The sequence below is a fragment of the Microtus oregoni genome, unplaced genomic scaffold (assembly GCF_018167655.1).
Source record: "Microtus oregoni isolate MIOR12 unplaced genomic scaffold, Mior012 000002F_ref0000024, whole genome shotgun sequence".
NCBI lineage: Eukaryota > Metazoa > Chordata > Mammalia > Rodentia > Cricetidae > Microtus > Microtus oregoni.
In genome coordinates this window covers 82604620-82625702 of record NW_024543061.1, presented here as the reverse complement: position 1 = coordinate 82625702, position 21083 = coordinate 82604620, and the positions used below count along the sequence as shown (strand labels likewise).

General features: G+C 39.8%; 1 protein-coding gene across 19 annotated transcripts in view; it reads left to right on the top strand.

Annotated features, from left to right (window-relative positions):
* The window catches only part of C2cd5 (C2 calcium dependent domain containing 5), a 95107-nt gene that overhangs the window by 23599 nt on the left and 50425 nt on the right, over positions 1-21083 (top strand). For 5 of the 19 annotated variants that reach the window (XM_041630519.1, XM_041630567.1, XM_041630539.1 and 2 more), the window contains 5 exons: positions 726-881; positions 2894-3092; positions 8383-8534; positions 13895-13980; positions 14555-14587. In XM_041630519.1, the coding sequence (XP_041486453.1) occupies positions 726-881; positions 2894-3092; positions 8383-8534; positions 13895-13980; positions 14555-14587 (626 nt within the window). Of the gene's footprint in view, positions 1-725; positions 882-2893; positions 3093-7292; positions 7418-8382; positions 8535-13894; positions 13981-14554; positions 14588-21083 lie in introns of those variants that run through there. The other 14 variants (XM_041630611.1, XM_041630548.1, XM_041630602.1 and 11 more) reach the window with 4 other exon arrangements.

Sequence of the window (21083 nt, the reverse complement as noted above, 5' to 3'; positions counted from 1 at the left end):
GGCCATGCAGTCTGTGGGACTCCTCAACAGTTCAGAAAGTGGTTCTAGTGTGAGACGGAAAGAATATTCTGCCTGTTAAGTTGGCATCAACTGCCAACTTTGATTTTGTTTTTATAAACTTAAATTTATCTTTAACAGTACAGATTTATGGGTACTCTGTGATATTTCAACTTTTTCTTAAACTTTGTGTTGAACAGTAATTTAATGTCTATAGCTGTTCTCTGAATCTTAAAAATACAGTTTATATTTGCTATTCATTTTTTTAAAACAATCATTTATTTGGTTTTAGTTTATGTGCTTTGGTGTGAGAGTGTCAGATCCCTGGAACCGAAGTTGCAGACAGTTGTGAGCTGCCGTGTAGGTGCAGGGAATGGAACCTGGGTCAGCCAGTGCTCCTAACTGCTGAACCATTTCTCCAGCCCCAATAAATATATTTGCTATTCTTATAGGAGAAAACTGAGATGCCTCATGACAGGAAATTTCTTTTCAGATAAAACAGATCTTAAAAGCTTGTTTGAGAGAGCTTTTAAAATTTCATTGAACTTCTGTAGTAGATATTCTTGCATTATGTATCTAAAACACAAATGCTACACAGATACTTTTTATTTTTTTATTTATCCTTTTGTGTATATATATATATATATATATATAAACAAATATATATATTTAAATGTAAGTTTGGCTTTGTGGTTAGTAGAAGGATAATAAAGAATTTGTTTTAACAGCAACATCTATTCCAAAGTGCTACAGAGCTGTGGTAATCCATGGATTTGTAGAAGAACTTGTGGTCAACGAAGACCCGGAATATCAATGGATTGATCGTATTCGCACACCAAGGGCATCAAATGAAGCCAGACAGAGACTTATTTCTTTAATGTCAGGTATTCTAGTAAAGCAGCATTACTGTTGATTGACTTAGTCTTAAAATTTCCATGTTGACTGAGATTTCTGTCCCGCCCGGTCCTGTAGGTGTTCAGTCCTAAAGAAATACACCAGGTCTCTATTAATTATAAACTTATTGGCCCAGTAGTTCAGGCTTCTTATTAATTAATTCTTATAACATGTCAGCCCATAATTCTTTTCTGTGTTAGCCACGTGGCTTGGTACCTTTTTTGGCGAGGCAGTCACATCTTGTTCTGTGTCTAGGTGATGACTGCAGGCTGACCTTTCCTCTTCCCAGAATTCTCCTGTTCTCATTGCCCCGCCTATATTTCCTGCCTGACTACTGGCCAATCAGCGTTTATTTAAAATACAAGTGACAGGGTACAGACCATTGTCCTACAGCATTTCCACTTTCCTTCCACATGTAACATGAAATTTCACAACAAACACTGTGAATTGTGTTGATTTCTTATGCCAGGTACCATCCCATTGAACACTTTTAACAAGTGGAGATCTGAATTAGATGTGTGAGTTCACTGTGTGTGTGAGTGTGTGTGTGTGTGTGTTTGCATGTGGTCACGGAGGTGTGTGCATAGTTGTGGAGGCCAACTTCAGTTATTCCTCAAACACTGTCTATTTACAAACAACGTCAGTTATTCCTCAAACACTGTCTATTTACAACTTCAGTTATTCCTCAAACACTGTTTATTTAAAAACAATTGGTTTTTTAGAGCCAGGGTCTTAAACTGGTCTAGAACTCACCAGACTAGTTTGGCTGTCTAGTTGATCTCCAGGAATCTACTTCCTCAGTGTTCTAATTACAAATGTAAGCCAAGTTCTCCTCTTCCTCCTCCTTTTCTTTTTAATATGGGCAGACACTGGAAATTGAACTCAGGTTCCTTTAGTTTCAGTAAAAACTCTGTATTGATTCAGTTGTTCCTCTGGCCCTTGAGGTCCCTCGTAACTAGCAGAAGGACGTTGTGTTATGAGCGGTGTGATGTAAAGGGACAGAGCTGTTGTAGTTTCCTCTTCACTGTCATTTGGAGTCACAGCTCAGGCAAGCTGTGGAGCTTTGCTCTGATCTCTGTTCACATGGTACCTTTGGATAGTTTTTTTTTTGAGAACTGAGTACCCAGCCACTTTGCCCTCCTCTTCCACTTGCCTGGCCAGCAGTATTTAAATGCCAGCAGAACATAGATCTTGTTTCTGTGTTTCTGTGAGTGTATACATGCATGTGTGTGTAATTGCACATGTATGTGTATGTGTGTGTATATCTGGGTCAGAGGTTGGTATCTGGTTTTGTCCTTGATCACTCTGCACCTTGTATTTTTGAGGCAGGGTCTCTCACTGAACCTGGAGGTCACCAATTGGCCAGATTGGCTGGGCAGCAAGTCCCAGGGCTTCTTCAGCCAGAACTTCCCCATTGCTGGGATGATAAGGGCATGCTGTCATTCTTGAGATCTTGAAAAAGTATTTCATATATATAATATATGTACCTGTCAGTAGATAGATAGGTAGACGATAGTGTGTGTGTGTGTGTGTGTGTATACATACATGTACCATAGTGTGAATGTCAGAATGCAACTTTTAGGTATCATTTCTCTCCTACCACATGGTTCTGCAGATCTGAACTCAGGGCCTCAATACTTGAGTCATTGAATTTTTCTCTCCATCCCTTTCGATTTGGAGTCTATCTTTCTTGCTTATCCAAATATCTACCACCTTGGAGATAAGAATACCAGCATACAATGCAAACCCCAAACTGGGTTTTTCTCCCCAATAAGGCACATGAATGAGTGAGCATTTACTTAAAATGCCTCAACTTGCTGCCGGTAGAATTTTATTTACCTCTGAAAGTGGAACCTGGACCAGCTAACCATTTAAGTTCTCATCAAATTCTGAGAATCTATGATTTTTAAACTTTTGTTTTTGTATTGCTACTATAATCTTTTTAACAAAAGTATGTAATATAGATTTATGAAGTTAAAAGTGAGTTTCTTTCTTTCTGTAGGTGAATTACAGAGAAAGATTGGCTTGAAAGTGCTTGAGATGAGAGGAAATGCAGTTGTTGGATACTTGCAGTGTTTTGATCTGGAAGGCGAGTCTGGGTTAGTGGTACGAGCCATAGGAACAGCGTGCACTCTGGATAAATTAAGTAGCCCAGCAGCATTCCTTCCTGCATGTAATTCCCCATCCAAAGAAATGAAGGAGTAAGTATGAATCAATGAAACTGTTCTCATGCAGATTTTCATATTTTACCTGGAAGTTTCATTTGTTCTCACATTTTGGTAGCAGTGTTCAACATACGGTTTTAACTTGTGTGATTTTTCTTAAACTTTTTGAGATCCTTAGCCGTTGTCTATTTAAAGCATAGAACGAATATTCATGTCCTGTGTGGAATTTGCCTTCCTTTCTAGGAGCTGCTTAAATGTGGCTATAGTGTTGGCAGTGTGTACAGAAGACTGCAGATTGTCTTGTATGGGCTTCTCAGCCTCCAGTGTCTACCATGTGCCAACAGTTCATGAAAATAAACATTGGATCTCATTAACTAGTAATACTGGGGTCTGTGTAAGGCAGGCTGAGCAAACCTCTCACTTCTCTCCTTTCGTCCTGCCTTTCTCTTACGTTCCTTTCTCTCTCTCATATCTTCTCTTTCCCTTTTTGAGATCAGTTCTTACTTTGTTGCCCAGACTCACCCCAAATTCTTGGGTTCAAGCTATCTTTAGCTTTGTAAGAGCTGGGATGGAGGTGCCCAGCACTATGCCTGCTTAAGCAAACTTCTTTGAAAGGCCAGGTAGTAAATAATTTAGACACTGGCGGTATAGATTATCTTTATTTATAAAATACAACAAAAACAGAAAGCCCCCTCCACCCAGTACTAAGACAGAAAACAAAAACCATCATCATCAACAATAACAAAACTCCAAAAAATAACAACTCAAACCATACGAAATCCCTGCAAAGGAGTTCCCAGTCTGTGATCTAAGGGCGTTTAGACTTAGTTAGACCTTGCTTGAAGCTCTGTGTCCAGTGCCCCAGTCAGGCGTACTCTGGCAGTGATGAAGCACTATAACCAAATCAACTTGGAGAAGAAAGGGTCATGTGGCTGACACTTGCACACCGCTAGTCACCACTGAAGGAAGTCAGGACAGCAGCTCAGACAGGGGAGGAACATGGAGGCAGGAGCTGATGCAGAGGCCATGGTGGAGAGCTGCTTTCTGACTTGCTCCTCAGGACTTCTGTAGCCTGTTGTCTTGTAGTACCTAGGACCTCCAATCCAGGGTGGCTTCCCCCACAATGAGCTGGGCCCTCCCTCATCAGTCACTAATTAAGAACATGATCTAGCTTGCCTCCAGCCCAACCTTATGGAGTCATTTTCTCAATTGAGGTTCCCTTCTCTCAGATGACCATAGATTGTGCCACCATAAAATTGGGCAGCATACCTTGCAAAGCTCATCTTGGTGATTGGTTTGGCCTGTGTTTTCTCACTTGTATCAAAGGAAGACTTTTTGAGGAGCATGGGTGGTGGAGGGTTTAGTGTGGGTATCTCTAACCTGAAAGCATGAAATCTGGAATACCTTCAAATAGGAAACACTTTGGGTATCAGTCCTCAAGAGCTTTGGTTCTGGAGCATTTTGATTTGGGGTTTTTAGGTTAGAAGTGCTCTTGGCATGTTCTCAGATACTACAGATAAGTGCTGTTCTGAACTGTCAGTGGAGAATGTTTGAATGATGATTTTCTTTCCTGTTGTAACAATTATGTTGAAAGTCTTGTTGGAGACCAGAAATGCTGGCCAATTTATATAATTGGAGCAACTCCATGCAAGTGAAGTAACACTTGTTCCATGCTGGAGCCATTAATAATTCCGTAAGGACCAGTGATGTGGGGATAGTTCTAGGTTAAGGACTGGGAGGCTGTGTGCTCAGGTAGGGCAGTAGGTGATCTAGCTTCTGCTGATGCTACTGTGTAACTGCACCATTATAGCACCAGCAGCGTATAAGTTAGTGAGTTTGTGTGTTCCAGTAAAACTTCCTTTACAAAGCAGATGGCAGGTAGCTTTGGCCTCAGGCTATGGGCTGCTGACTTTTCCCTAATTTAGATTATTGGAGGTTCGAAATTCTGTAGATAGAGAATCTAATCCATTTTCTACATCATTATTATTCAGCTGAAGGCAAACGGAAATGATCCCAGTTCTCCAAAAAATGATTTTTTTTTTATCTTGAACATATTCTTGTTTAGCCCCTTTGATGTTTTTTAGTTATTTGGATTGAATTCTGCTCACAAGATTTAGCACAGTATTACCAAATTTTGTTTGGAAATGTACTTAAAAATGAAATGATTTAAAAAATTGTAACCTCAGTTTGCTTTTTCTTTCATTACAAATGTGTCCTGAGGCCAGAGCTGTTGCTCAGAGGTTTTTAGAGTGCTTGCCTAACAAGCATGAGGTCCCAGATGTGTTCATGATGCTGTAATAAAGATGCATAAATAAGATGTGTCCTGAAAGAGGGTGAACTTTTAGCTGATATAAGTAGAGTTAGACGCATGCAGATTCAGACCCTATTCCTTTTTCCATACCAAATTTAATTAAAGACTTTCCTCTTCAAGCCAATTACCATGGTATATGCCTTTAATCTCAATGTTTGGGAGGCTGAGGCAGGAGGCTCTCAAGTTGGAGGCCAGCTTGGGCTACTTGGTAAGATTTTTTTTACTTCAGAATAATAAAAACAAATCAATAAATAAGTGAACACACACATACACACATCCTGAGTCTGTCTGTTGCCACCATGTAGTTTTACTTCCACCTCCTGCGCCCTGGCTTCTGCAGGTGTGTCTCTGAAGTAGTCTGGACACTGAACAGTGTTTTTCTTGGTGGAGCCTTAGAAAAGCCACAGGGTTGTGTTTCATTGCGTTCCGCAAAGAGACCCTCAGTAAAGCCTAGAGGAATTGTGTTTCCTTTGCTCTCACAGCCATTTACTTTAAATTGTGAGGCTGGAGTGAAGTGTTCCACCCTGCAGAATTTGGATCTTTGGAAGGCATCTTGCAATGTAGGCCCTGTTTAGGAAGCCCCTTGGGATGTAGGCTGCTCTGTCTCAACTGCTATACTCTGTCATGAGGTTGGGTGATATTTTAACTTTCATTATGATTTAGCTTATTAAAACTTATCTAATGTTTGGTTATTGTATAACACTGTTGATTTTAGATTGGAATTTGGTAAAAGGAAACAGATTGGATTTAGTAGGTTATCTAGATGAGTGAAGGATTAGAGTGGATGGAATGTATTTAACACTGGAAAGAGTTATTTTGAGGCAAACTTTCATACAAGGAAACTGGTAGAACTCAGTACATCATGGTAGCACTCCAGTACATCCGAACTTTGATTTGCTCTCATACTTGGTGTTGGTAATGCTTTACCTGCATTAATAGGTGTGTGCTCTGTAAGTTTCCTTCCTCTTAGCTGCTGTGCAGCAGTACACATCCCTTTGATTTCCTCACTGAGCTTTCCTTGTAAATAAGTCATTTGTGTGATGTATCACTGCTCGGCACACACATGCTTTCCAAGGGCCTTACCTGTGATTTCTTGTGTGCTCAGAACTGTGTCGTAGATCTTCCAAGTTGGAGAATTTGAAGGCTCTTTTTCGCTTAGGGGAGAGAACTCACTTGCTTAGTTGTGTCTATAAAACAGACCACCTCTAAGAGGTTTAGTGTCTTAGTTTAGGCTTATGTTAGCAGAGCACAGCAGAGCATCTGTCCCATAGGAGTTTGAAAGTCATGGTCTCTTGCTGTCCAGTTGCCGGATTTCCCTGTTTTTATGCAGTATATATTGTATGTTAAAAGGCCGAGCTGTGCCTGTTCATACCTAGTCGCTTCCTCATTTTCTCTTCTTGCTGACTGTTCTTATATATTCCTAAGTACCTCTGTCTTAAACTTCTGGTCATATAAACATAAATTATTGCCGAGCTTTCTTCACAGAAAATAATATAATAAAATAAGCAGTTCTCCCCATGCTTTAGAAGAAGCTGAAGCTGTGTGACCTCACTTTTATGGTGTTTGCCTCTCATAAACATAATAACAAGTTCTTTTTGGATGAAAACAAAGCAAGTATTTTTTTTTTTAAAAACTTAAATAAAATTCAAGTCTTAGTCTTTCATAGTTTCATCGACAGTTATACTTGCTATTTTTCTTATTTACAGCTCTTGATTTGTTAATCTGATCCTTTAAAATTGTACTTATATCCTAACACATTAACTATTGGCTGTTCTTTTTTAATTTCAACTTTTTGCATGCTAGGGATTAAAAAAGTAAGTTTTCTCCCTTAATAAAAGCTCCTCCAAAATAATTTTAACATAACGTTTGCAATCTGTTGTATATATTGTTTTCTTTTCTTCCACTTTGACCACAAATTCCTTCAGGTCTCCGCTGGTTCATCCTCCAAGCCATGGATGCCGCTCGACTCACAACAGCCCAATTCACACTGCTACTGGCTCACGACTTACCCAGAACTTCTCTGTGTCTGTTCCCACTCTCATCTATACTGGTACGAGACTGCTCAGACTCCAGAGCTGGGGAGAGACAGGCCACGGGCAGAGTGGCTGCAGAGGCAGGCAGGCAGGTAGCATAGGCAGGTACCACAAATCTTTGCTTCTTCCCTTTCTTACTTCAAATTCAGCTTCAATAAAGGACTTCTGTCTAGCTGACATAAAGGCTCTGACTATGGAAGCGAAGGTGTTTTTCCAGCTTCCAAAGTCTCTTCCACAGATCCTCTCAGAGCCCTATGATTTTTGGTATTGCATTCTGAGAACCCTCCAATTGTATTTATGTGAATATTTCTGTGTTTGTTTAGGATTGAAATTGATAACGCTTCTAATGAAGCAGACACTGACACTTTGATTTGCTTGTTTTCTTCATGTACAAAGTCTGTAGGGTTTTGAAACAATAGGGTCTGTTCATTCTGTGGAAGAGAGCTATTGGAAAACAGGTAAGCAACGGTTTGCCTCTAATGCAGTGTTTCTGTGTAGCTCTACTTACTGTCCTCTTGCTGTGTTTTTAGCTGTGGTACTCCGATGCCATAGGATAAGGAAACAGTTTTTTCTTTTGGAGATACTTGTGTGTGTGTAAATATGAAGACAGTTGCGGATATTTCCACACACCATTTGTGGTCATTTTCTTTTGTAACTTACAAAACATTTATTTAAATATTTTGTTATTTATTCTTTTTACTTTTCCTTTTAATATGTATATTTTTTTAATCCCCATTAGTCTACCATTTCATGCTTCTTTGCTTTTCCACTTGGCTTATTAACTGTTTCAATGCAGATAAATATTATCTGGAGAATGGTGAATGGTTAAACAGCAGTTCGTTGTCTTTGGCCTCATTCCCAGCTCCACACTTAAATGACTGCCGGCCCTACCCCAGTTCTTTCCTGATGTTGGGATCATGCTGCCAACTGTCGAGCCCTTTGGCACATGATTGCTTAATATGTCTCCACCTTCTTCTGGCAGGATTCCCTTCAATGAAGATCCCAATCCCAATCCTCACTCATCAGGACCCTCAACCCCTCTGAAAAACCAAACTTATTCCTTTTCACCTTCCAAGTCCTACAGCCGACAGTCCTCTTCTTCTGACACAGACTTGAGTCTGACACCCAAGACTGGTAAGGCTCTCCACCCACCCTTCGTGTTTCCTTTAAAGCTTGTTCTGTTTCTTCTTAGCTTCCCGCCCAAGTCTTCCTCCCATTTCCACATTTCAGTTAAAAGTGAATGTGAATGATCAGTTCAGTTATTAAAATTAAATTTTGTAGAGACATTGTTTGAAGGGTGACCTTTTAACCAATTTAATCACTGTTGATATCAAGTTTTGGATGTTGACAGCCTTCATTTCGTATTCAGGTCCAGAGGTGTGCTGTCTAAGGCACTGCATAGTCACCGTAGTGCTTTACAGTCAAATTGCTTTTTTGAAGCATAATTCTTGATTATTATTAATTTATTCCTTATTTATTCTTAGAGTTTAGTTTTGTGTTTTTTTTATGAAAACATTTCAGAACTTGAATGGTTGTATAGCAATACAGATGTCTGTCCATTTGCTTATTGTTTTAAGATTAGGTCAGTGTAAGATATTGTCCTGAGTTTAAAAACAGAAAAAAAAGTCAAAAAGAGAAGAGGAATTGGCATTTTTCACATCCCTTTATTAACTTGATAACATGTTAACTTAAAAGATAATGTAGCCGGGAGGCGGTGGTGCTCACCTCAATCCCAGAACTTGGGAGGCAGAGTTAGGCAAATCGCTGGGTTTGAGGCCAGCCTGGTCTGCAGAGCAAGTTCCAGGACAGCCTGGGCTGCAGAGCAAGTTCCAGGACAGCCTGGGCTGCACAGAGACACCCTGCCTTCAAAAACAAACAAACAAACAAACGAAAAACAAATGAAAAAGACAGTATAAATACTGATCATATCAATTATTAAAATTAATTTTTTTATAGAGGAGTTATTTTATTTGCTGAGTGACAGTTAACTGTTTAGCCATTGCTGATACTAAGTCCATGGGATCAGGGTGCTTAGCTTTGCTAGACTTGCTCTCCAGGGTGAAACTTGATTTTAAATTTCCTCAGCCGTGAATATTTTTCAATTCATTAAATCTATAATTTTCCCTCTCCTGTTTATATTATGAATGAATTCTGGATTTTTGTTAGTGTTTTTGATAAAAAGTTGATAAAAGATTAAATTAGTGTCTTCCTGAAATAGAATAAAATTAATTAAATAATTTTTTAAAAAGATTAAAAGTTTGTAGACTTACTAGTATTGGTATTTTAAGTACTATTTCTGGCAGTTTTCCTATCAGATTGATTGAAACAGTTTTTATTTATATTAATTTGAGTTTACCATTTTTAATAACCTTTCATGTTTTATTTTAGTGTTAGAAGAGGAATATAAAATGGATCCAGATCTTGTGAAAACAATCAAAACAAAATCTTACTTCCAAAGCAGTATTATTTATTATAGACCATTTCTTTCTTTCTTTCCTTTTTTTTTATAAATATGGTCACTGAATATAAATACTATAAACACGTTTCTTTCTTTTTGTTTTTATTGCCATCCCTGCCGTACCTCTCCAGCACTGATTATTTTGACAGTTACTTTATTCATAAGTATATGGTCAGTCTTAACATACTAAACCAGCTGCAGGTCAGAAATCCCTGAGAAGATTGCTCCTGTCCCCAGTGCAGGCAGGCTTCCTTTTCGTTATTGCCCAGATGATGCAGCACTAGAACTTCTTCTCCAGCTTAGCATATGGCAACATAAAGATGATTTAACATAGACAGGAGGATGTGCATAGGTTATTTACAGATAATACCCCACCTTGTATAAGAAACTGTAGTACGGTGTTCATGGTGGCTCCAGCACCAATCCCTACAGGTGCTGAGAGCTTACTGTGTATAATTATGAGTAACAGTTAAAAATACAGTGGTATTTTATAGTGATGGATGCTTTGAAATGTAGCATGTGACATTTAGCTATCTTTGTCCCCCCAAAATTGAACCATTCAAATTGTAATGAAATGCACACACACACACACACACACAGACGCACACAGACGCACACAGAAGCACACACAGATGCACACACAGACGCACACAGAAGCACACACATACAGAGTAAGAGACGGACTGGTCTTAATGTTCATGATGGTCAGAACAGGATAGACTTAGGATAGTTTTGTCTCCTCTGCCCCCTTTTTCTTAGCTCTGGAGATGAAGCCCAGCACATCCTGCACACACTGCTAGAATAGCCAGTATTCTAGCGATCAGCTTCATTCCCAGCTCCCGGATGCTTTTGGGAACCGCATCTTGTTGAGTTGCTGAGGCTGTTCTCTACCTTGTGAGCTGAAATCTGCTGGCTCCTCAGTGCAGCTGGGACTCTGGGTGTGCCCTTAGGGACAGGAGGATCTCCTAACATAAGGTTCGGGTAGTCCACCTTCTAGGCTACTTTTCAGTATACTTACTGATTTTTTTGTCATACCATAAAGTTTGAAAATGTTTTCTTGGCCTTTTGTTTGTTAATTTATAAAGTTTGAAAATGTTTTCTTGGCCTTTTGTTTGTTAATTTCTCTAAAAGGCTAAACCTAAAGACTGTTGAGATAAGTGGCTGAGCCAGATCTGTCAAGGTTTCTGACTGGCATCATCTGTGCTAGCGGTGACCTTTGTAGTAGGGGTTCTTAAAAGTCTCGTTTACAGTGTATTCCAGCGTGTTTGCTTAGAAGCTGACTCTGAGTGCCGTGTTACATTTCCTTGCCTTAGTAACTTACTGTGTGTTAGCGTGCCCAGACTCCTGGCCTTGCTAGGAAATGGCAGAGCAGTGTTCTCACGCTTCCAAAGCAGTGGCCCAATGTGTGTCTTTCTCTGCTCTCGAATCCCATATTCAGGAGTCAGCCTTCTGAGAAATAGTAGGGTGGACTGATCTATTATTTATAAACTGAGAAGTCAAAAACAGAGCATAGGTAATAAAGGTAGCCTGAGAAAGTTATTTTTCTGTTGATGATGAATGTTGCTTTTCTGTTAGATTTCTTAAAATTTTTCTTACTTATTAGAATCTAATTTATGACATTTTTAAAAATTAGACTTTAAAAATATTTTCCTCAAGTTCTCAACAGGAGTGACATTTTTGAATGCCAGTGTATGACAGACTCACACACTTGATCTGGGCTTTATTTTTACTTAGTCTGTTGCTGTACATACTTTTTACTGTCCACGGGTTTTTAATCTTGTATGTAAATCTCTGTAAATCATACTATGATCAGGTTAAAGTTGAAAAATTTTAGAGGGAAAGTAAAAGGATTAATTAGTGTTTCCAAAGCTGGAGAGAAAAACCTGACCATTTTGAATTCACAATGCAGTAGTTTTGGATAATTTTTCAGTAAGTGTTCTGTTAACACAGTATGCAGTATCTTAGCTAGTGACATGGGAGGTACCAGACTTTACCACTTTAGATATGTGCTTATGATTGAAGCAACAAGTTTTCATCATAATACTAAAGAGTGGTGTTTTTAACCATACAAGTTCTTAGACACACAACCAACCAACAAAAATTGGTGGGCAATTTAAGTCCTTGAAGAAGTCAGTTAAAAGTGATGCGAATGGCATACAATCTTGTTAGTTATTTAGAAATTTTTAATGACTGCAGAGTTTGCAAGGACTTCGTTAATTTAGAAGCTTCTGGTGGGTGGGTGTTGTTACTCTCAGTGCTAATTTGTCTGCATTTGAAATCCATTTGATTGTTATGTTTTGTTCATCATTGCTTTCCTTCTCCTGCATTTTCTGATCTTCTGAATCTGCATCTTTGCTACTTTCCTCCACAGCACCTTACCCACAGGGGCCTGGGATCTCCCTGTGCCCCAGCTCCACCCCCCTCCCTTGTGGTTCCCTTCACCTTAAGTCCCGCCTCCTCTCGGAATCTACCCTTACCCCTCATCACTCTAGCCTTGTCAGCCCCGTTCTGAGGAAAAGTGTTTCTTTCAGTGAAGAGCTGTTCCTGGCTGCTTCTGGTAGGATCACATTATGTCAGCTTTTTTAATCCCTTTATTTTAAGTCATCTTTGAGAACATATTATTACTTTATACCATAAAGAATTATTGTGTGCTTTATGTGTCTATTAGTTATTTTACTGACAGTTAATCAGAATTACAAAGATGCCATTGGAGGTTATTTGACGGATAATTATGAGTATGTACTAAACTTTATTCTTAAAAAGAATTATGTCTCAGGCATGGATGTGGATGTTTATTGTAACTATCAGTACCTAGGTTCTCACTCAGTGACCCTTGTAGATGCTTTGCCCCCTCCATACCTGCTCCACCCACATCAGACCTCTGCCATCCTGTTGCTAAACCATAAGGCTACATGAGAAAATTATTCTGTTTGAACCAGTTTAAGTCTCATTTTGGTGGTATTCTTTTACTATACATTTTTTTATCCACTACATTAATCAACTTATTCTGCTATGTTTTCTGGTAATTTATTTATCACTGCAAACTTACCTTTTATTTATGACTTTTAATATGCTTCATATAAATATCTTAGTTTTATTTCCAGTTAGCATTGTATAGTCTCTAAAAATGTTTAGATTATTATAAGAAAAATTTTATTTTTAAAAGAACAGAGTGGGACTACACACATGCTAACCTTTGTTTCCTTATCCAAGAGCAGCTAAAAATGTGAATGTGAATTAGTTCCTTTGAAGGCACTGCAGTAGTGGCTGTGTGCATCTTAGCTTAGGGAGGGTGTGCTCACCCAGTCTGCAGCACCAGCTTCTCGCCCATCCCATCCCACACTAGTCCTGGGTCACACTTGTTCTTGTGGTACTATCAAAACAACAGCAGCAACAAGGGGTAGAGAAAGGAATGTGACACCAGCCTTAACAGTGCTTTTAAGAGGGAGGAGACAGGATTCTCTCCTCCTTGACTGTGCACATTTGAGATTTATTTACCCATGTGTGATTTATTTTTCCAAAAGTGTGTGTTGAGTTTCGTGAATGAACCCAGTGTTACAGGGTGACACTGTCTTTTGAAGTGGGCATCAGCAGGGAATAAACTCCATTCTGAACGCTGATTCCGTGCTCTTTAGCTCTCTGCTGGTTTTTTTACATGAGCACTTAGTATGTTTCTCCTCTATATGTCATCAGATATTTTGGTGTACTTAAATTTTTAGCATAGTGATAGTTATTCTTTTGATTATTTTATTAAAAATTAAATTTTACAGATTGAATGTTATCAAAAATTTGTTACCTTTTAATAATATTCTTATTAGAATAAATTGATTCTAAAGCTAGATGTGACTGGAATTTTGATGTCTTGCTATAAAGACAGCCTTAGTACAGTAGAATAAAATGTATGTATCAGTTGCCATCTCAGACTATGTAAAATGTGTGGAAAATTTTCTTGTATTTTGACTCATATTGTTTATAAAGATGAATGCAATTGATCTTGCTGTTTTATAGTTGTTATTTATGTGCTGATGTCCTGTAGGAATGGGAAGTGGTAGTGGTGGAAAAGAAGGGGGGCCCTTTAAAGCGCTTCTACGGCAACAGACTCAGTCGGCCCTGGAACAGCGGGTAAGAGTCACTCAGCATTTCTTTCTGTTCTTGCATTGTAGCTATGGCTTTGTGTTCTTATATTCCTGTGTGCTTAAACTCCTGAAAGTTACTTTTGATCATATCTGTAATGCTGCAGTTTTAGGGATCGATTGTATTTAAGATATTAAAGTATTTTATTTACCAACATTTACTTTTAGTTAAAAAAATTCTGTTTTTTGTTTTGTGTTCCAATCTTTAAAATATTTCTCCTGAAAATTTATTGAATGCTGAAATCATTTCTATTTTTCTATTAAAGTTACAATATAGAAAAGAAAATAGCTAATACTTTTGCAGAAAAACATCTCAATAACATTACATTAAAACAATGTTATAATATATTAACATGTTTGTCTGCTGATATCTTTTTTGTCACTGGCTTGTTGATTAGAGATAAGACAAATACTCTATATTTCTGTAGATTAAAATTAATAGAGTAATTGTCTAGTATAATTTTATTTTAATGATTATGCTTAATGTTTAATTTGCTGAGTGAGAAACTGAGTCTAGTTTTTGGATGATTTCTCTTTCTCTCTTTATAAACATCGTTACTAAGGGAGGATCGCCTCATAGGTTCTGTAGAAGGAGGGTATGTTTCTGAACATGTATGACAGCCTGCGCCTTGTGTTAGAACTTGTTCACTTAAGTTTTATTTAAGCTCTTAACAAATGTTGCTGGCTTTTCCCGAGCTCAGTACTGTGAGGCTCGTGTTCTTTTCTGCTGATGCAGTGCATGGTTCCGTGTGTCCTGTCCTGTGCTTCAGACAGCTCCACAGCTCTTTCTGTCTGCCCTGGAAGCTGTAAGCCCTTAGACTCTTCCTTTGTTTGCTGCTTTTATACTAGCACTTGGGAGAGAGCAAAGGTGAGACAGCACCAGAAAAGACTCTCCTCCCCTCTGCAGTTGGCCTCTGAGAGCAGTTTGTTTCTTTCTGATTCAGTGACAATAGATTGTAAATTTATTCTCTAGGCAATTTTTCTTTCTTATGCTGCAAGTAGCCGTATACGTACTGTTTCCCTTTCGCTAGGGTGGAGTGAGCAGAGCTGAAGTATAGTAGTGAGCTGAGCTACCCAGGTCTCAGTTTCCTTGTAGTACTTGGGATTGAACCCAGGGCCTTGTACATGCTCGGCAAGCACCTTCCCATGAGCTAATCTTCGTTTGTGTTAAAGCCGCATTTGCTCTTCGGCTGGTCCTCCCTCGGCAGCACACCAACCACTGTCACCAAAGGCTCTCCTAAAACTGGGGTCATGGAGTAAGTCAAACAGAGCCAAAGATTAGAAGTATGGAGAATAGGCTCAGAGTGGCGGTGTAGTGTTTTTTTGTTGTTGTTGTTGTTGTTGTTAAAACCATGTTTTAGGTCAGAATGGTTTTATCTTTGCTTTTCTCCCATTTTTTTTTTTTTTAAATCAAATTGCCATGTTAGCATTCACACGAACAGAAAAGCTTGATTGATGACGTGGTATGCTGGAAATGTGGCTGTGTGGAGTGGAGCGCTGGTGGTGACCTCACTGTCTGGGCCACAGACCTTTACAGGCGTGTAATATGTAGCCCAGGTTAACATAGATTTCACTATATAGCTCAGGCTAGCCCCAAACTCATAATCATACTGCTTTAACTTTGGCAAATGCTGGGACTAAAATGCCTCGGTAAAAGTTTTTTGTGTGTGTTTCTTTAGAATACATTTTAAATTGAAGTAGAAGTTCATCACTTTCCCCTTCCTTCTCTCCAGCTCCTACCGTGTCCACCCACTTTTATGTTGATAGTCTCTTTTTAAAAAGTTATTATTAGCCGGGCGGTGGCGCACGCCTTTAATCCCAGCACTCGGGAGGCAGAGGCAGGTGGATCTCTGTGAGTTCGAGGCCAGCCTGGTCTACAAGAGCTAGTTCCAGGACAGGAACCAAAAGCTACGAAGAAACCCTGTCTCGAAAAATCAAAAAAAAAAGTTATTATTACATACATATATGTATTTTTATGCAAAAATATGTAAGTACAACCTGCTAAGGCTGTTTTTGTTGTTTGTATGCATATGGTTTCAGGGCTGACCACTCAGCATTGGACAGTCAATAAGTTGGTTCATCCCTGAGAGAGCTAATTCTCCTATTAGTCATTAGTTGCTTGTAGTTCTTTGCCTAGAGGTGGGACGCCATGAAATTTCACCCTTCTGCATTAGCGTGTGCATTGCTATTGCCATTGTTCCGGCTTGTTTATGTAGCCATTTCTAGGAGAGAATGTTTCACAGCAGACTTCTTGTTATTCTGGCTCTCTGCTCCCTTTTTTCAGAGCTTTTCTGAGTCATAGTTTCAGGAGCTGTGTTATAGATGTTTCTGTGGAGCGGGGATCCACATGACCCGTTGGTCTCATTGTTGTGTTCAGTGTTTCCTGAGGTGGTCTCAGGTTGCTGTAAACAGAAGCTTTATTCTTGGAGAGTGGGAGCATATCCTACACACTTGTGTGTCTAAGGATAAGATTTATAATTTGGTATGGCATTAAGATGGTTTAGGAATGCAGCTGTTTCTTTTCTAATGTCTATGACCTCACTAGCTAGGAAGCTATGATTCAGGTATGATTTCCCTCCTGCTGTGTGGGCTTTAAGTATGCTTAGACAGCTATGATTACCACCACAAGAGTGCCCTATTGAACCTTTAGGCTATCTTGCATGTTGTCTTTGTTGTGGCTCACAGGCATTGCAGCTGGGTAGGGCTGTTTAATGCTATCCCTGTCTTGGCAGCTTGCATAGTATTTTCTGATACTGTGGAGGCTAGAGTGCAGGGGAAAAAACTTTCAGGTCAGATGCAACTCAAATTGGGAGTCATTTGTCCTAAGTGTGTGCTATCTTCAGCAGTAGGGGCCCATCCTTGACCTCTGAGGGACAGTGAAGGTCTGTTTCAATAGTTCATATTGTTTAGGAGTCGTTTGAACCTTACATACCAACCATTTGAAAAGAGGTTTCTCATGTTTAGTACTTGGGGTTTTTGTTAGTCTGTAGTTCTTGTAGGGGAGTGTTGTTGGCCCAAGTGGCTTAACTTCCTTTAAGCTATTTTGTGTGTGTATGTGTTTGTGTGCATACACACATATATACACTTGTATTTATTGTTTATAATTTTAAGTTAATATAAAATAATGTGATTCCTTGAAGGTTTATCAAACAACCTTCAAGAAAAAATAGCCCTGTGGTGTGGGAGGTCCTTCTGTCTATGTGTTGTTTTTATTGGTTAATGAATAAAGAAACCAGGTTGGCCTATAGCAAGGTAGAACTTTGTTAGGCAGGGAAAGCCAGGCTGAATGCTAGGAGAAAGAGGGCGGAGTCAGAAGCCATGGAGCCGCTGCCTGACAGACAAGCTGAAATCTTGCCTGTAGGCCACAAGCCTCATGGTAAAATATAAAATAATGGAGATGGGTTAATTCTAGATGTAAGAGCTAGCCAGTAAGAAGCTAGAGCTAATAGGCCAAGTGGTGATTTAATTAATACAGTTTCGGTGTGGTTATTTTGGGTCTGAGCAGCCGGGAACATACAGGCAGCCTCTTTTACTACAAATTGGCACCCAACTGGTATTATTTGCCTCCTTCCTTCACCATGTGTTTTAAACTTGATTCTTTTGGAGTTGGAGTCCACTCCCTATTTTCTGATTCTTACTTTGTATTACCTGAAAACTCCCCTTCCCCCAACTCACACCTTGCTCGGCCCCTTTATATTTTCTTGGTTTCTGTTGTTATAGTCTTCATAGGATTACAAACAAAAGTCTAGAGAACTGCAGTTTTTGTGTACAACTGTGTAAAAGCTGACATGTAACTATCATTGCTTTGCATCTGTGCCATTAGTGTATGCAGTAGTAGTCCCTTGACTTCCCTGAGTTCAGAAGAAACAGCAAATGCAACAGTGGCTTTGGCTTTTCCAGTCACCTCTGGCTGCTCTTGAGGTCACTTTTATTTGGGGAAAAATCATGCAGCAGTACAGTAGAAGTGAGCAGATGTGCACGAACACATCTGTGCGATGATACACTTAGAGCATCATAACACTTGGTTTTAAAAATATTCACATAGGTTTTAGTTGTGTGTTTTCCTCAGTTAAGAAAGCCTGGAGCCGGATACTGGAGCCATATAGCTGCAGTTCCAGCTCTTGGAATCTGAGGCTTATGGATTCTGAGTTCAGGATCAGACTGGATTACATGGGAAAGAAAAAAAAAAGAAAGTAAAGGATATGAGACAAAAAGGAGAGGAAAGAAGCTTAGTAAACCTGGTGTTTTACCTGCTCCCAAGGAACACACTTTTGGGAAACATGGATAAAAAGCACATTTATAGTGAATTAAGGTACCTTATTAGTAGGATGAAATTGTATGATAAACCATTGCCGGGATGGTGCTGGGTTGTTTTTTAAAATGTATTTTTATGTTTAATTATGTGCATGTGTCTGTGTGTGTTTGTATGCATGTGGAGGCCAGCAGAAGGTATTGGATCCCTGGTCATGGAGTTATAGGCAGTGTGAGCTGTATGACATGGGTGCTGGGAACCAAATCTGCATCCCCTGGAGCAACAGTTGCTCGTAACTACTACTCCGTCTCCCCAGCTTTAGTATGGAGTTTTTATTTAGAATTGGGCTGTGTTCTCTGGGGATAACAAAATATTTCATATAAAATTTGAACCATTTGTATATCTTTAAAGAAAAACCCCATATAAATCTCTGGAAAATAATATAATAAAACAATTGATTTTTCAACTGCCTTTCTTTAAAGACACACTATCACATATTTTTATGATTTATGTTATTGACCTATATCAAAGCAACAACAAGTAAAATCCATCTGGGGACAACAGGGAAGGATACTTTAAACATCAATGGACTTTCTAGAGAATGACTTTTTATAGTTTCTCACACTGCCATTCAGACACTGACTTCTTGGGGAAGCTACCTTTGACAATGAGGAAAAAGAGCAACTATAAATTCAACAGGTGTGATGCACAGACTGTACATTAAACCAAGTTCTGAATGACCCTGGATGAGAAATAAGAACAAATGTAGGTGGTAAAGTTTATTGCTAAGGAGTATAGGAATAGAAGGCCCTGCCCTCCTTGGCTTTCTAAAATGTTGAGTACAGTAGCACCTCTCTTGCATGTGGCGCAGATTTGAAAGTCAGTTTCTGCATTTAACACAGCCCTGGCGTGTGTACGCATATGCCAGCAGTCTTGGTGATGTGGAGATGCTGTGCTTACCGTGGACAGTAACAGCAGCAATTTTTTTGATTGGAGCATTCTTTTCAGATGGACGTCAGCCCAAATAATTCACAAGTGTTTGCTTATTGTAGATTAAGTCTTGTGCTGGCTAGATGGACTTGGGTGTGTAAGAGGAATCAGTGCTGGCTAGATGGACGGGATGTGTAAGGGAGGAATCAGTGCTGGCTAGATGGATGGGGTGTGTAAGGGAGGAATCAGTGCTGGCTGGATGGACGGGGTGTGTAAGGGAGGAATCAGTGCTGGCTAGATGGACTTGGGTGTGTAAGAGGAATCAGTGCTGGCTAGATGGACGGGGTGTGTAAGGGAGGAATCAGTGCTGGCTAGATGGACAGGGTGTGTAAGAGGAATCAGTGCTGGCTAGATGGACGGGGTGTGTAAGGGAGGAATCAGTGCTGGCTAGATGGACGGGGTGTGTAAGGGAGGAATCAGTGCTGGCTAGATGGACGGGGTGTGTAAGGGAGGAATCAGTGCTGGCTGGATGGACGGGGTGTGTAAGGGAGGAATCAGTGCTGGCTGGATGGACGGGGTGTGTAAGGGAGGAATTAGTGCTGGCTGGATGGACGGGGTGTGTAAGGGAGGAATCAGTGCTGGCTGGATGGATGGGGTGTGTAAGAGGAATCAGTGCTGGCTGGATGGACGGGGTGTGTAAGAGGAATCAGTGCTGGCTAGATGGACGGGGTGTGTAAGGGAGGAATCAGTGCTGGCTGGATGGACAGGGGTGTAGGGCAGGAATCAGTGCTGGCTGGATGGACTTGGGTGTGTAAGAGGAATCAGTGCTGGCTGGATGGACGGGGTGTGTAAGAGGAATCAGTGCTGGCTGGATGGACGGGGTGTAAGAGGAATCAGTGCTGGCTGGATGGACGGGGTGTAAGAGGAATCAGTGCTGGCTGGATGGACGGGGTGTGTAAGAGGAATCAGTGCTGGCTGGATGGACGGTGTGTAAGAGGAATCAGTGCTGGCTGGATGGACCGGGTGTAAGAGGAATCAGTGCTGGCTGGATGGACGGGGTGTAAGAGAGGCTCCATCAACAGAGCAAGTCTGCACCTCTGCAGCATTGCTGGTTATCTTTCTGCTCTGACTTGCTTCAGTTTGATACATTCTACTCATTCCTTATCAAGTCTCCTAATCTGCTTCCCCGCCTCCCCTCTTCTCCCTCTTGTTTCCCCCACTTCCCCTCCTCCAGTCCATCTCTCCATCTGTTTTATAAATGATCGCACCTTGGGCCCTGCACAAAGTTAGGCAGACTCTATACTGCCTTACTGCCTCAGGCCTGGAAGTCCTGTTTTTCATATAGCTTACAAACATTTTTTTTCTCACAGTGATTCTTGTTTTAATATTTAAAAGATGGATGTATAAAGGATAAGTGTACATTTTATTTTTTTGGATCATCATAGGACTGAGATATTTTAAGGACCTTTTAAAATTTAAATTTAATATTGAAAAAAAAAACCTGGGAAATTCCATGGACCCAGCTAACTGCATTTTAATAACATTAGCCATTTACATGTGTCTGATTTCAAATCAAAAGTATAAAAATTCAGGTGGAAATAAAGATACAATTTTTGATAACATTTATTATAGAATTTTAACCATGTTTTTCCTACTGTTCTCTTCCATATTTCTGTCTAGGTCAAACAAAAACAATTCTATGGATTGTTTTTTTACTTTTCTTAGACAGTATACCAGTTCTTGCCATTATTAAAGTGAAGATTACTTCTAAGTTTTGACTGGATTTTAATGTGTCTATGTATATGCATACTCCTTTGTGCATTTTTTACATTTATGCATCCTGAGGTATGCAGGACTATTCCTCTGTGCTGAGAATTGCAAGTTGCTCTGCCTTCTGCACTGTGCTTCTG